The sequence below is a fragment of the Xyrauchen texanus genome, chromosome 5 (genome assembly GCF_025860055.1).
Source record: "Xyrauchen texanus isolate HMW12.3.18 chromosome 5, RBS_HiC_50CHRs, whole genome shotgun sequence".
Taxonomy (NCBI): domain Eukaryota; kingdom Metazoa; phylum Chordata; class Actinopteri; order Cypriniformes; family Catostomidae; genus Xyrauchen; species Xyrauchen texanus.
In genome coordinates, this window is record NC_068280.1 from 9790324 (window position 1) to 9806666 (window position 16343).

The window sequence follows — 16343 nt, forward strand, 5'->3', positions numbered from 1 at the left end:
CTCAGCGTTTGATTATTGGTTTGATTTTCACCACCAGCTGAACACTATTCTGAATGACCCTGGTAGTCCCGTTTTGGAACCCAAGTCCTCAAACTTCACGTAAGATATAAATGACTTTCTCCTCTGAACCATATTTATTCATAATCTTCATTTCAGACTCCAAGTTGAGTCATTAAAAACATATATCTAAACATGAATTTTCTTTAAAGTCTCAGCAAAACTGTTTTTGATAAATTTATTGAAGCTATTTAAAATATATAGTTTCTGCTTTACCTGTAGGAGCTCATCAAACCAAATTGATGGCACTATGGAATACACCTTCCAGGATGGAGATGTTATACAACCAGTCAGCTTCCTATATGAGCTTAGTTTATTGATGGGTATGCATTAACCTTTTTGAAGCCATTCTTCTATTTGCAACTTTTAAATTCAAGAAATCTTCTTTTGCTTAAAATCATTACAGTCAATTTGGTCTGATTTGATTTGATTTGGATTTCAGGATCGACTACTACAACAGTGCCTCTACTAACAACAAGTAGCACTCCTCTGAGCCCTATAATCCTTGTGTAAGTTTACATTTCCCATTTTAAGAAATTCAATTAGCCATTAAATCATAATAGTTGTTCCAAATCAGTAAACTGTATTTAACAAAAGTGTCGCTCTTTACAGATCTGGTGCAGCAGTGGTGAAAAGCAAGCTGCTGTTTAACTCCTCATCTCCAGTCCCCAGTGAAGCTCTGGTCCTCAGTGCTATCAGTACTCTCCGAACTCCAGAGAGTCACAACTAAATGAATCAGTGAAGCTGGTGAATGTCACCTATGAGAGTAAGTTTTATCATCTTAAATTGAAAAGCATTTACATTTTTTATATATTAAACAGTGATTAATGCAAAGCTTTAAATGAACATAAATTGACATTTCTATGTCTACAGAAATCTCAGAAACCTCCTATGCCATCATCTTTACATTTAATCTGAGTAATATCAGCATTCCAGAGGACCCAGCGCTAATAAGCAACACATACCAGCAAGTGCAGGGTGTCATTAATAAAGCAGTAAGTATTCACAAATAGCCGAAGAAAAGAGTTTGGGTCCAATATAACATTTCTTCAACGTTTGATTATTGGTTTGATTTTCACCACCAGCTGAACACTATTCTGAATGACCCTGGTAGTCCCGTTTTGGAACCCAAGTCCTCAAACTTCACGTAAGATATAAATGACTTTCACCTCTGAACCATATTTATTCATAATCTTCATTTCAGACTCCAAGTTGAGTCATTAAAAACATATATCTAAACATGTATTTTCTTTAAAATCTCAGCAAAACTGTTTTTGATAAATTTATTGAAGCTATTTAAAATATATAGTTTCTGCTTTACCTGTAGGAGCTCATCAAACCAAATTGATGGCACTATGGAATACACCTTCCAGGATGGAGATGTTATACAACCAGTCAGCTTCCTATATGAGCTTAGTTTATTGATGGGTATGCATTCATCTTTTTGAAGCCATTCTTCTATTTGCAACTTTTAAATTCAAGAAATCTTCTTTTGCTTAAAATCATTACAGTCAATTTGGTCTGATTTGATTTGATTTGGATTTCAGGATCGACTACTACAACAGTGCCTCTACTAACAACAAGTAGCACTCCTCTGAGCCCTATAATCCTTGTGTAAGTTTACATTTCCCATTTTAAGAAATTTCAATTAGCCATTAAATCATAATAGTTGTTCCAAATCAGTAAACTGTATTTAACAAAAGTGTCGCTCTTTACAGATCTGGTGCAGCAGTGGTGAAAAGCAAGCTGCTGTTTAACTCCTCATCTCCAGTCCCCAGTGAAGCTCTGGTCCTCAGTGCTATCAGTACTCTCCGAACTCCAGAGAGTCACAACTAAATGAATCAGTGAAGCTGGTGAATGTCACCTATGAGAGTAAGTTTTATCATCTTAAATTGAAAAGCATTTACATTTTTTATATATTAAATAGTGATTAATGCAAAGCTTTAAATGAACATAAATTGACATTTCTATGTCTACAGAAATCTCAGAAACCTCCTATGCCATCATCTTTACATTTAATCTGAGTAATATCAGCATTCCAGAGGACCCAGCGCTAATAAGCAACACATACCAGCAAGTGCAGGGTGTCATTAATAAAGCAGTAAGTATTCACAAATAGCCGAAGAAAAGAGTTTGGGTCCAATATAACATTTCTTCAACGTTTGATTATTGGTTTGATTTTCACCACCAGCTGAACACTATTCTGAATGACCCTGGTAGTCCCGTTTTGGAACCCAAGTCCTCAAACTTCACGTAAGATATAAATGACTTTCACCTCTGAACCATATTTATTCATAATCTTCATTTCAGACTCCAAGTTGAGTCATTAAAAAACATATATCTAAACATGTATTTTCTTTAAAATCTCAGCAAAACTGTTTTTGATAAATTTATTGAAGCTATTTAAAATATATAGTTTCTGCTTTACCTGTAGGAGCTCATCAAACCAAATTGATGGCACTATGGAATACACCTTCCAGGATGGAGATGTTATACAACCAGTCAGCTTCCTATATGAGCTTAGTTTATTGATGGGTATGCATTCATCTTTTTGAAGCCATTCTTCTATTTGCAACTTTTAAATTCAAGAAATCTTCTTTTGCTTAAAATCATTACAGTCAATTTGGTCTGATTTGATTTGATTTGGATTTCAGGATCGACTACTACAACAGTGCCTCTACTAACAACAAGTAGCACTCCTCTGAGCCCTATAATCCTTGTGTAAGTTTACATTTCCCATTTTAAGAAATTTCAATTAGCCATTAAATCATAATAGTTGTTCCAAATCAGTAAACTGTATTTAACAAAAGTGTCGCTCTTTACAGATCTGGTGCAGCAGTGGTGAAAAGCAAGCTGCTGTTTAACTCCTCATCTCCAGTCCCCAGTGAAGCTCTGGTCCTCAGTGCTATCAGTACTCTCCGAACTCCAGAGAGTCACAACTAAATGAATCAGTGAAGCTGGTGAATGTCACCTATGAGAGTAAGTTTTATCATCTTAAATGGAAAAGCATTTACATTTTTTATATATTAAACAGTGATTAATGCAAAGCTTTAAATGAACATAAATTGACATTTCTATGTCTACAGAAATCTCAGAAACCTCCTATGCCATCATCTTTACATTTAATCTGAGTAATATCAGCATTCCAGAGGACCCAGCGCTAATAAGCAACACGTACCAGCAAGTGCAGGGTGTCATTAATAAAGCGGTAAATATTCACAAATAGCCGAAGAAAAGAGTTTGGGTCCAATATATCATTTTCTCAGCGTTTGATTATTGGTTTGATTTTCACCACCAGCTGAACACTATTCTGAATGACCCTGGTAGTCCCGTTTTGGAACCCAAGTCCTCAAACTTCACGTAAGATATAAATGACTTTCTCCTCTGAACCATATTTATTCATAATCTTCATTTCAGACTCCAAGTTGAGTCATTAAAAAACATATATCTAAACATGTATTTTCTTTAAAGTCTCAGCAAAACTGTTTTTGATAAATTTATTGAAGCTATTTAAAATATATAGTTTCTGCTTTACCTGTAGGAGCTCATCAAACCAAATTGATGGCACTATGGAATACACCTTCCAGGATGGAGATGTTATACAACCAGTCAGCTTCCTATATGAGCTTAGTTTATTGATGGGTATGCATTAAACTTTTTGAAGCCATTCTTCTATTTGCAACTTTTAAATTCAAGAAATCTTCTTTTGCTTAAAATCATTACAGTCAATTTGGTCTGATTTGATTTGATTTGGATTTCAGGATCGACTACTACAACAGCGCCTCTACTAACAACAAGTAGCACTCCTCTGAGCCCTATAATCCTTGTGTAAGTTTACATTTCCCATTTTAAGAAATTCAATTGGCCATTAAATCATAATAGTTGTTCCAAATCAGTAAACTGTATTTAACAAAAGTGTCGCTCTTTACAGATCTGGTGCAGCAGTGGTGAAAAGCAAGCTGCTGTTTAACTCCTCATCTCCAGTCCCCAGTGAAGCTCTGGTCCTCAGTGCTATCAGTACTCTCCGGAACTCCAGAGAGTCACAACTAAATGAATCAGTGAAGCTGGTGAATGTCACCTATGAGAGTAAGTTTTATCATCTTAAATGGAAAAGTATTTACATTTTTTATATATTAAACAGTGATTAATGCAAAGCTTTAAATGAACATAAATTGACATTTCTATGTCTACAGAAATCTCAGAAACCTCCTATGCCATCATCTTTACATTTAATCTGAGTAATATCAGCATTCCAGAGGACCCAGCGCTAATAAGCAACACGTACCAGCAAGTGCAGGGTGTCATTAATAAAGCGGTAAATATTCACAAATAGCCGAAGAAAAGAGTTTGGGTCCAATATATCATTTTCTCAGCGTTTGATTATTGGTTTGATTTTCACCACCAGCTGAACACTATTCTGAATGACCCTGGTAGTCCCGTTTTGGAACCCAAGTCCTCAAACTTCACGTAAGATATAAATGACTTTCTCCTCTGAACCATATTTATTCATAATCTTCATTTCAGACTCCAAGTTGAGTCATTAAAAAACATATATCTAAACATGTATTTTCTTTAAAGTCTCAGCAAAACTGTTTTTGATAAATTTATTGAAGCTATTTAAAATATATAGTTTCTGCTTTACCTGTAGGAGCTCATCAAACCAAATTGATGGCACTATGGAATACACCTTCCAGGATGGAGATGTTATACAACCAGTCAGCTTCCTATATGAGCTTAGTTTATTGATGGGTATGCATTAACCTTTTTGAAGCCATTCTTCTATTTGCAACTTTTAAATTCAAGAAATCTTCTTTTGCTTAAAATCATTACAGTCAATTTGGTCTGATTTGATTTGATTTGGATTTCAGGATCGACTACTACAACAGCGCCTCTACTAACAACAAGTAGCACTCCTCTGAGCCCTATAATCCTTGTGTAAGTTTACATTTCCCATTTTAAGAAATTCAATTGGCCATTAAATCATAATAGTTGTTCCAAATCAGTAAACTGTATTTAACAAAAGTGTCGCTCTTTACAGATCTGGTGCAGCAGTGGTGAAAAGCAAGCTGCTGTTTAACTCCTCATCTCCAGTCCCCAGTGAAGCTCTGGTCCTCAGTGCTATCAGTACTCTCCGGAACTCCAGAGAGTCACAACTAAATGAATCAGTGAAGCTGGTGAATGTCACCTATGAGAGTAAGTTTTATCATCTTAAATTGAAAAGCATTTACATTTTTTATATATTAAACAGTGATTAATGCAAAGCTTTAAATGAACATAAATTGACATTTCTATGTCTACAGAAATCTCAGAAACCTCCTATGCCATCATCTTTACATTTAATCTGAGTAATATCAGCATTCCAGAGGACCCAGCGCTAATAAGCAACACATACCAGCAAGTGCAGGGTGTAATTAATAAAGCAGTAAGTATTCGCAAATAGCCGAAGAAAAGAGTTTGGGTCCAATATAAAATTTCTTCAATGTTTGATTATTGGTTTGATTTTTCACCACCAGCTGAACACTATTCTGAATGACCCTGGTAGTCCCGTTTTGGAACCCAAGTCCTCAAACGTCACGTAAGATATAAATGACTTTCACCTCTGAACCATATTTATTCATAATCTTCATTTCAGACTCCAAGTTGAGTCATTAAAAAACATATATCTAAACATGTATTTTCTTTAAAATCTCAGCAAAACTGTTTTTGATAAATTTATTGAAGCTATTTAAAATATATAGTTTCTGCTTTACCTGTAGGAGCTCATCAAACCAAATTGATGGCACTATGGAATACACCTTCCAGGATGGAGATGTTATACAACCAGTCAGCTTCCTATATGAGCTTAGTTTATTGATGGGTATGCATTCATCTTTTTAAAGCCATTCTTCTATTTGCAACTTTTAAATTCAAGAAATCTTCTTTTGCTTAAAATCATTACAGTCAATTTGGTCTGATTTGATTTGATTTGGATTTCAGGATCGACTACTACAACAGTGCCTCTACTAACAACAAGTAGCACTCCTCTGAGCCCTATAATCCTTGTGTAAGTTTACATTTCCCATTTTAAGAAATTTCAATTAGCCATTAAATCATAATAGTTGTTCCAAATCAGTAAACTGTATTTAACAAAAGTGTCGCTCTTTACAGATCTGGTGCAGCAGTGGTGAAAAGCAAGCTGCTGTTTAACTCCTCATCTCCAGTTCCCAGTGAAGCTTTGGTCCTCAGTGCTATCAGTACTCTCCGGAACTCCAGAGAGTCACAACTAAATGAATCAGTGAAGCTGGTGAATGTCACCTATGAGAGTAAGTTTTATCATCTTAAATTGAAAAGCATTTACATTTTTTATATATTAAACAGTGATTAATGCAAAGCTTTAAATGAACATAAATTGACATTTCTATGTCTACAGAAATCTCAGAAACCTCCTATGCCATCATCTTTACATTTAATCTGAGTAATATCAGCATTCCAGAGGACCCAGCGCTAATAAGCAACACGTACCAGCAAGTGCAGGGTGTCATTAATAAAGCGGTAAGTATTCGCAAATAGCCGAAGAAAAGAGTTTGGGTCCAATATAACATTTTCTCAGCATTTGATTATTGGTTTGATTTTCACCACCAGCTGAACACTATTCTGAATGACCCTGGTAGTCCCGTTTTGGAACCCAAGTCCTCAAACGTCACGTAAGATATAAATGACTTTCACCTCTGAACCATATTTATTCATAATCTTCATTTCAGACTCCAAGTTGAGTCATTAAAAAACATATATCTAAACATGTATTTTCTTTAAAATCTCAGCAAAACTGTTTTTGATAAATTTATTGAAGGTATTTAAAATATATAGTTTCTGCTTTACCTATAGGAGCTCATCAAACCAAATTGATGGCACTATGGAATACACCTTCCAGGATGGAGATGTTATACAACCAGTCAGCTTCCTATATGAGCTTAGTTTATTGATGGGTATGCATTAACCTTTTTGAAGCCATTCTTCTATTTGCAACTTTTAAATTCAAGAAATCTTCTTTTGCTTAAAATCATTACAGTCAGTTTGGTCTTATTTGATTTGTTTTGGATTTCAGGATCGACTACTACAACAGCGCCTCTACTAACAACAAATAGCACTCCTCTGAGCCCTATAATCCTTGTGTAAGTTTACATTTCCCATTTTAAGAAATTTCAATTGGCCATTAAATCATAATAGTTGTTCCAAATCAGTAAACTGTATTTAACAAAAGTGTCGCTCTTTACAGATCTGGTGCAGCAGTGGTGAAAAGCAAGCTGCTGTTTAACTCCTCATCTCCAGTCCCCAGTGAAGCTCTGGTCCTCAGTGCTATCAGTACTCTCCGGAACTCCAGAGAGTCACAACTAAATGAATCAGTGAAGCTGGTGAATGTTACCTATGAGAGTAAGTTTTATCATTTTGATTTGGAAAGTGTTTGAAATCTTAATGCGTGAACTAGTTATATATTCTAAACTTTGAGAGATTAACCATTTACATTTTTGCCAACAGAAATCTCAGAATCTTCATATTCGGTTATCCTCATGTTTAATCTGAGTAAAATCAGCATGTCAGAGGACCCAACACTAAGAAGCGACACCTACCAGCAATTGCAAGATATCACCAATAATGCGGTAAGCTTTTTGAAGAAGCCTAATAAATGAGTTTGGGTCAAATACACTTATTATTATTTTGTTTAATTGTTTGGTTTTCACTTGCAGCTGAACGCTCTTTTGAATGAGCCTATCAGTCAGGTTTTCAAACCCAAGTCATCCAAATTCACGTAAGATGCAAACTGATTTTATAATCTTTATTTTTATTTTATTTTTATTTGTATTTTTTTTTTTTAAATGCCCTTGCATTTAATCTTATTAAAACAATAGAACATACATTTGCTTTATTTTGTACATATGGAATGAAGTCTGATAATAAATATATTCTTTTTTTTTTCCTGCAGGAGCACATTAAACCAGATTGATGGCATTATGGGATACACCTTCCAGGATGGAGATGTTATACAACCAGTCAGCTTCCTAAATGAGCTTCGTTTACAGACAGGTGTGTACAGTCAAACATAACTTAACATTTTCCATCATGTCATATTTTAAGTGTCTCACTCCACAAACACCAAATATTTACAAAATGATTCTCATTCATTTATATTTTCTTTACAGGCCCAACCACAACCAGAACTCCAATAACAAACACAAATGCTCCACTGACTTTGTAAGACCTATGAATTAAGTGTAATTTTGTAAAACTCTGTAGTTTTCTACATCTGTTTCTAAATGTATATGATTTACACAATTTTGCAGGATTGGGAAGGCTATTATTTCCATTCGCCTTGTGTTTAACACACTGGGTCCCATACCAAGTAAGAGTAAAGTTCTAGAGTTGGCAGACTCTCTACTCGTCTCACGTCTCAGAGCGGTCTCAACAGAAAACACGAGTGTTCCTGTGAGCTTTGTGAATGTTATCTTTCAGGGTGAGTGTAACTATTGACTTCGGGCACCTTATTATAAATATACCACTCACAAATAACTAATTCTTGTTTTATATATGTTTTAAGGAATTTCTAATACCTCCTACGCTCTCAGCTTTGGATTTGAAATCAACAATGTTACAATGACTGAGAAACTTGAACTCAGAAATGAATCCTACACAATAATTCAAAACTCTATTAACAAATTGGTGAGTTTGCGACACTTCAATAAGTGCTAATTTTCAACAGCTTGCCCTGAAATCTAAATTGCTTTATTTTAATTGCATTAGCCTCAACATATTAATACTCTATGTTAATCTCTGTATTCACTGTTATATTCTTCAGCTGAACCAGATCCTAAGTTCCCCCTCAGCTACTCCGTTTGTGTTCAATAGAGCCAATTTCACGTAAGTTGTGTCTCAGTACCTTTTATTTTATTTATAGAAATGTCCAATGATTTTAAAAGGAGCATGATAGGATAATTTCAGTTATTTACTTGTATTTCTTCTTCCACATTTGATTCTTCTCTTAGGGGTAATTCCACAGTGATTGAGGCCAATATACAGTACGTTTTCTCAGATAGTGACATCCAGACACCCAGCATCTTTCTCCAGGAACTTCTCAAAGTTAATGTTGTTACCACACCCGCACCTGCTGTAACTTCTCCACCTACAGTGTAAGACTAATGATTCAAGTATAATTATGTAAAAGTTAATAGTTTTCATCTTCTGTCTCTAAATGACTCTGATTTACCCTCTTTTGCAGGGTTGGGAAGGCGATTATTTTCATTCGCCTCGTGTTCATCACGCTGGGTCCCATACCAAGTGAGAGTAAAGTTCTAGAGTTGGCAAACTCTCTACTCGACTCACGTCTCAGAACTAAACGATCTGTCTCAGAACAAACCCTGAGTGATCCTGTGAGCTTTGTGAATGTCACCTTTCAGAGTGAGTTTTACTCTTCACTTCGGGTTCCCAATTATACTGTATATTTTCCACCAACAAATAACCACAAAACTAATTATTTTCTTAAATACTTTTAAAGGAATTTCTGACAACTCCTATGGTCTCAAATTTGGATTTGAAATCAACAATGTCACCATGACCGAGAAAATAGAACTCAGAGATGACACATACACAATAATTCAAAACTCTATTAACAAATTGGTGAGTTTAAGCGATTTCAATAAAGTGCTTATTTTTGACAGCTTGCCCTGAAATTAAAATTGACTTATTATGATCACATTAGCCTCAACATATTAATACTCTATGTTAATCTCCATACTTATTGTTAAATTCTTCAGCTGAACCAGATCCTAAGTTCCCCCTCAGCTACTCCGTTTGTGTTCAATCGAGCCAATTTCACGTAAGTCATGACTCGGTAACTTTTACTTGAATTCAAGCTGAAATATCCAATGATTTTAAAAGGGGCATGATAGGATAATTTCAGTTATTTACTTGTGTATTTTATTTTACATTTTATTCTCTTCTTAGTGGTAATTCCAGTGTGATTGAGGCCAATGTAGAGTATGTTTTCTCAGAAAGAGACATCCAGACACCCAGCATCTTTCTCCAGCAACTCCTCATAGTTGGTGGTACCACACCCGCACCTACTGTAACTCCCAACACTACAGTCCCCAACAACAGTACTAGTGTAGCATGGATTGTGGCTATAATCGTCCCTTGTGCTATCCTCATTATACTGATACCTTGCTGGATTCTCCTTTGTGTGAGTATCATGATGATTGACTGTAAATTAATTTTTTTACGAAGTGAGTAATGACAGCAGTACAAACTATTTGTATCTGCTTTTTAAATGTTGTTTACAATTTCTGAAGTACAGGTTACTGTGTATAAAAGTTCAATTGAGGACACTGACACACTATCTGTTCTTTGTTTAGTGTTTGCTCTGTGGTTGCTGTGCTGCAGTTAGAAGACGTTGGCACAGAAGACAGTCATACAATGTACAGTACACCACTCGAAACAGCCTCTTCTAGAGAATTCAAAGATATCTAATGAGAAAAACAGAAATGGGCAACACAATGCAATAATAATAATAATAATAATAATAATAATAATAATAATAATTTCAGTTGATTTTTTTTCCTTTATTCATTAATGCAAAATTGTGATTTATTTGGGGGGATATTTAAATAATGCCTTTATGTTATGTATTATGATGTATTTACTGTATTGAAGCTTCTTTTATAAATTATTTATATTATTGTGCCTGTGTTGCTGGACATACAGGATCTGCATACAAAATAAATGTGATTTGTTTCAAGCTTTCTCTGTAGAATACATTATCATGATTTTTTTATTTATTTATTTGTATTTATTTATAACTATGGATACTAAAATATATATAATAGTCATGTTTTTTACATGAAACATGTCATTAAAGGGACAAAGACAATATTTGAATTACAGTTTTTATTTAAAATTCATGCACTTTATCTATATACTGTACACCTATAGCAAATATATGTTCTGCGAGTTACAAACAAACATTTTTAACTGTAAAAATGTCAATAAAAAACTAGATGTATTAATATTAAAGAATGTGTTTGTCATTATTCTGTTTCTCAGTGTAATCTAAATATGAAGGTTACTGGTTTCTTGGCCTTGATGTAATGATGTTCACATCAAAGCTGTTTATAAATCTGACCCCTTGGATCTGACACAGTTGGTAGTGTTATTCAAAATTCCTTCTATTTCAGTTGTTCCATTACATGGAAAACGTATAACTTATAAACCAAATAAAGTGCCCTACGTGGTCTTCTACTATTGTTGCCCATCCGCCTCAAGGTTCAATGTGTTGTGCATTCTGAGATGCTATTCTGCTCACTACTATTGTACAGAGTGGTTATCTGAGTTACTGAAGCCTTTCTCCATTGACATCTCTCATCAACAAGGAGTTTTCATCTGCAGAACTGCCACTCACTGGATGTTTTTTTTATTTTGGCACAGTAGGAAATTTGGTTGATGTAGATGTACACGGTATGGACTAAAGTAACTGCAATTCTCCACCGTTATATGTAGGAACAGTATTTGTGAGCTAGGAATTCAATTAAATTGTCCTTATTCTACATTATTATGTAAGAAAATTTATAATGGAATTAGTCACATTCGACAACATTATAAATTAGATAAATGACAAACAACTAGATTATTTGTCTGAATAAAATTCTCCACCATTAAAATCGTAATACAATGTCTTGTTGTATCTATTCCACAATTTCTATTGCAAGGAATTAGCTTTAATAAGGGAATTAAGATTAATTCATGTATTGGAGTAATATTATTCTCATGGCTTATTGAAAATAATATTACACAGGTTTGGGTACAGCTTTGAAACTAAATCTTTTAAACACAGGGATGAGATTATTTATCAAAATATACCACAGTTAAATTATCTTTGAATACAGACAAACTTGATTGATATTCTAAACATAAATCATAAAACATGAAACAGGTTGGTGAGTAGTGACAGAATGTGAAGTAAATGATCAGTACAGAGAAAATGAATTTATGGAGTCTGTTGACAATGCCTTAAGAACCAATTATCCTTCTTTGAGTCTAAATCGATTTGCAATCAGATTACCCAAAGTTTTTAACTAATACACCAGCACTTTGAGCAAAAGTCTTGGAGATGTACTTGCGTGTCGTTGCTTTTCCTTGCGTTACGTACTTTGTGTTGCTTGGTCCTTTGGGTCTTTGTCGTTCCATCGTTCCATCAATGTTTTGAACTCCGTTATGCTCGCGGATAGTTTTTGTCAGGATGAAGTAAGGCTTCTGGACTTTGTGTGTGTGCCGAGTTTCCTTTGACTCTACATGTCACGGAGGATCAGGAAGCAGCAAGCAACGGTTCCGAAAGAGCATTTCAAGAGAGAAGTTCTGAAGAAGAGGAGGATCAAGAGAAGAGAGGGTTTTTCCTTGGGTAGGAAAGTTTTGAACTGAAATTGGCCAAATCCCAAAGGTGTCTTGATAAGTGACTTTCCTGAGTCACATGGTCGACTTGGCTGTTCTTTTCAAAAGTTGATTTATGATCCTTGGTTGAGGATTCTTACAAACTCCTGCTCAAAATAGTGCATGTTTAATCCTGAACTTCTATATCTTGAAAATGGTACAAGAGACATGACATTCGTTGTCATCAACATTCTCTAAGTAAACAAGCAAGCATATACATACTAAATATGACATTCTTTCATGAACATTATACATGTAAGTAACAAAACATGAAAATCCCTAGTTACAAATAATTCTGGTTAATTCTTTAGTTTTACAACATGGATAAAACATTACACGTTATGAGAAACCTGATTGTCGGGGTATAATATCCCATTGAACCTTGAAGTTACCATACAAGATTAAAGATTCTAATCATCAATTTGTTAGTTAGAAGTGATTAAAAATCACTACCCATATTTTAAAAAGGTACATCAGGCTATAATCATTAATTTGACAGTTATAAATTGATCACAGGTCATAGAGTCATTTTCAGAATTATCTAGCAAGGCTAGGTATGGTGTAGATTTTAGGGTTAAATCACAAGTACTGGAATGAGGATCTCATGGGGATCTCACAAGGAAACCTTTCAAAGAAAACCTGCTTTAACTCTGTGTGGAAGTTCAGAAGGTCATGCTGAGGTTAGGGCTGCAACTAACGATTATTTTGATAATTGATTAATCTAAATATTATTAGAATGATTATTCGACTAGTCAGCGATTATTGCAATGATTAATCATTAGCTCTTAACCGATTATTCAGCTTAAAAGGTTGTATTAAATGTGCTGAATTAAAGGGGGAAAAAACTTTTACTAAGTTTTATTCAGTAAAGAAATTCACTGTAAAAAAAACTATTGTTATCAAGTCACATTATGATTTTTTTCCCGCGACTATACTGTATAGTAGAAATGAATATGTATAGAGCATACTGTATATATGAGAGCATATATATAACACATAATAATACCTCTGAAAACACAGCGAATGAGACACACGCACCCCCAGCTTGCCAAAATATGTGACAATTATGTAACTGCAACATCATTTAATGACCAAACTTTCATTGTAGCAATGTAACTGGTTGCGTTGTGCCAACCGGAAAAGGGAAATTAATATTGTGACGTTGTCATATCATAACGTGGTTGTAATGTTTTGGCAACGTCATGGATCAGTAGTTATGTGCTGGTAGCCAATAAGAAATGTTTCATTTTAACAGACATGGGGACTTGGACTCGAGTCGCTATTTTTATGACTTGTGACTTGACTTGACAAAAAATAAAATACTTGAGACTTGACTCGGACTTGGAAGTTAAAGACTCGGGACTTGACTTGACTTGAGACACGAAGACTTGAATGACTTGAGTGTTAATCACATCATGTTTTCAGTTTGAATATAAAATATATAAATTATTTAATAAAAAAAAAAGTTGATCCAGCTGGAGCGCAGGCTGAGAATAGTTTTGTCATGACTGGATCACGACACTATAGGCTATCATCAGCCATGCCCTCTCGTACCTTACGCACACCATGCCCACTTAGATCAGATAACACATCAACATGTCAGCCCGGAGGGGTAACGTTACCGAGGGTCATCGCTTTCGGCTTCAAAAATTATTATCAAGGTGGCAAAAGACGAACAGCGCTTTGCAAGACATGCAACGTTAAGATCGCGGACAGCCAGACGACAACCTTCCATTCTGCCCAGTAAGTGCTTGTCAATTTGTTAATTTTATCTGGTTAGTTGGTAGTTAGCTAATGTAATAATAGCAGGGTTCCCACGGGTCCTTGAAATCCTTGAAAGTTTGTGAATCTGAAAAATAAAATTCAAGGCCCTGGAAAGTTCTTGAAAATAAACATACATAGATACAGGTCCTTGAAAGTGCTTGAAGTTTTCTGAAAAAAACAAAATCTGTCCATTAATTTTTTATTTCGCCAACACTTCGTGGCTTATGCTGCATACTAGCCTGCTTGATTTACGTTAGTTACGCGCCATTTACGTTAGTGTTTCCCGCCGCGAGGTACTGAACGTTGCCATGACATTCACGCACGCCGCTGGTACCTCAACGTTTCCCACTCACAGACATTGCAAAAATAGGCTTATGGATATACTCTGTGTGAGTGAGTGAGTGAGTGTGGGTGTGGGAGTGTGAGAGCGCGAGAGTGAGTGAGTGAGTGTGTGTGAGTGTGTGTGTGTGTGTGTGTGTGTGTGTGTGTGTGTGTGTGTGTGAGCGAGAGTGAGTGAGTGAGTGTGGGTGTGGGAGTGTGAGAGCGCGAGAGTGAGTGTGTGTGTGTGAGCGCGAGAGTGAGTGAGTGAGTGTGGGTGTGGGAGTGTGTGTGTGAGAGAGTGTGTGTGTGTGAGAGAGAGTGTGTGTGTGAGAGAGAGTGTGTGTGTGTGAGAGAGAGTGTGTGTGAGAGAGAGAGTGTGTGTGAGAGAGAGAGGAGAAATGTAACAAAGTTTAATGTATGTAACTGTGTTTGAGAGAGAGAGAGAGAGAGAGAGAGAGAGAGAGAGAGAGAGAGGGAGGTGTTCAGAGAGGAGTCTGTTGGATGTTAAGCTGTTATTTGTTTTATGGACTCAATGTTGAAAATTTAAAACATTTCAAACACTGTTGGCAGAAGTGAAAAATAAATAATTTTATGAAGTTACAATTTTGTTTGATTCCATGATGTATTTTACTGAACATGAGTATTGTAATTTACTGACAGTTACATATATCTTGTCTTTTCACTTTATTATGATCAGATTCTGCAGGTAAAATTACAACAATAAGGTGACTTGACTTGGACTTGACTTGACATAGCCTGTGACTTGACTTGGACTTGACTTGACATAGCCTGTGACTTGACTTGACTTGACTTGCCCAAGAAAAAAATACTTGGGACTTACTTGAGACTTGAAGGTTAAGACTTGAGACTTACTCGAGACTTGCACATGTGTGACTTGGTCCCATCTCTGCATTTTAATGACCATTCTAGCATGCAGTAGTCTAACCTAATTTATGTTCTCATTTGCCCAAAACAATTTTTTTTTATAGCTGTGATGTGATTGATGAATGCAGACTAAAAAAATTATCAAAAATGTATTTATTTATTTTGACAGAGAACAGATAAAAACAATTAAATGTCAAGGAAATATAAAAAAGTTAAGTATAATGACATATATATATATATATATATATATATATATATATATATATATATATATATATATATATATATATATATATATATATATATATATATATATATAATTTTTTTGGCTTGATTTAAGCTGCTAACTAAGGTGGAAACGGCCAATCGTGATCGTCAGACAGTCTTGTGATTTCGCGACCGATTTCAGGGACTCAATAAATATTAAGGCTGGTAAGCTTTTCGCTAATTTCTCTTTGATTATGGAGGGATGTGCTGTGTGGTCTCCATGCTTACAAAGGTAAAATTCAGGAAGAAGTATACCTAATTAACTTATTGATCATTTTGGGGAAATATCATATTCATAAAGCCAAATTTTGTCATTCTAAACCTTCCTTTGTTGCTTTTGGTAAAGAGACACAACAGTACCTTAAATCCATCTATGACTCTAAAAATAAGAAGGCTGCTAAAACCATTTTGTTATGTTCTAGCTTTAATGTATTTATTTGATTCTCCCCCTGGCTCTTTGTTTGTTTAATATGCTGTATTCTGTATTAATGACGTTTTTGTATGTTCTTACTATTTGTTTTGTTAAACTTCAATAAAATAAAAAATCATATTAAGACGAGGAGCTTTTATTTTAAAAAGCACAAGCGGACGTCGTCGAC

At 35.0% G+C, this 16343-nt stretch overlaps 1 protein-coding gene across 1 annotated transcript in view; it reads left to right on the forward strand.

Annotated features, from left to right (window-relative positions):
* LOC127644113 (uncharacterized) overlaps nucleotides 1–11077 on the forward strand; it is an 84378-nt gene extending 73301 nt beyond the window's left edge. The window contains 44 exon segments of the mRNA XM_052127135.1: nucleotides 38–99; nucleotides 280–380; nucleotides 500–566; nucleotides 670–761; nucleotides 764–823; nucleotides 931–1052; nucleotides 1143–1204; nucleotides 1385–1485; nucleotides 1605–1671; nucleotides 1776–1867; nucleotides 1870–1929; nucleotides 2037–2158; nucleotides 2249–2310; nucleotides 2492–2592; nucleotides 3819–3885; nucleotides 3989–4143; nucleotides 4251–4372; nucleotides 4463–4524; nucleotides 4706–4806; nucleotides 4926–4992; nucleotides 5096–5250; nucleotides 5358–5479; nucleotides 5571–5632; nucleotides 5814–5914; nucleotides 6034–6100; nucleotides 6205–6359; nucleotides 6467–6588; nucleotides 6679–6740; nucleotides 6922–7022; nucleotides 7142–7208; nucleotides 7313–7467; nucleotides 7573–7694; nucleotides 7782–7843; nucleotides 8018–8118; nucleotides 8235–8286; nucleotides 8376–8545; nucleotides 8630–8751; nucleotides 8888–8949; nucleotides 9075–9218; nucleotides 9308–9486; nucleotides 9584–9705; nucleotides 9843–9904; nucleotides 10033–10267; nucleotides 10440–11077. Of these exon segments, the coding sequence (XP_051983095.1) occupies nucleotides 38–99; nucleotides 280–380; nucleotides 500–566; nucleotides 670–761; nucleotides 764–823; nucleotides 931–1052; nucleotides 1143–1204; nucleotides 1385–1485; nucleotides 1605–1671; nucleotides 1776–1867; nucleotides 1870–1929; nucleotides 2037–2158; nucleotides 2249–2310; nucleotides 2492–2592; nucleotides 3819–3885; nucleotides 3989–4143; nucleotides 4251–4372; nucleotides 4463–4524; nucleotides 4706–4806; nucleotides 4926–4992; nucleotides 5096–5250; nucleotides 5358–5479; nucleotides 5571–5632; nucleotides 5814–5914; nucleotides 6034–6100; nucleotides 6205–6359; nucleotides 6467–6588; nucleotides 6679–6740; nucleotides 6922–7022; nucleotides 7142–7208; nucleotides 7313–7467; nucleotides 7573–7694; nucleotides 7782–7843; nucleotides 8018–8118; nucleotides 8235–8286; nucleotides 8376–8545; nucleotides 8630–8751; nucleotides 8888–8949; nucleotides 9075–9218; nucleotides 9308–9486; nucleotides 9584–9705; nucleotides 9843–9904; nucleotides 10033–10267; nucleotides 10440–10535 (4443 nt within the window). The 3' untranslated portion in view covers nucleotides 10536–11077.
* The last annotated feature ends 5266 nt before the right edge of the window (nucleotides 11078–16343 follow it).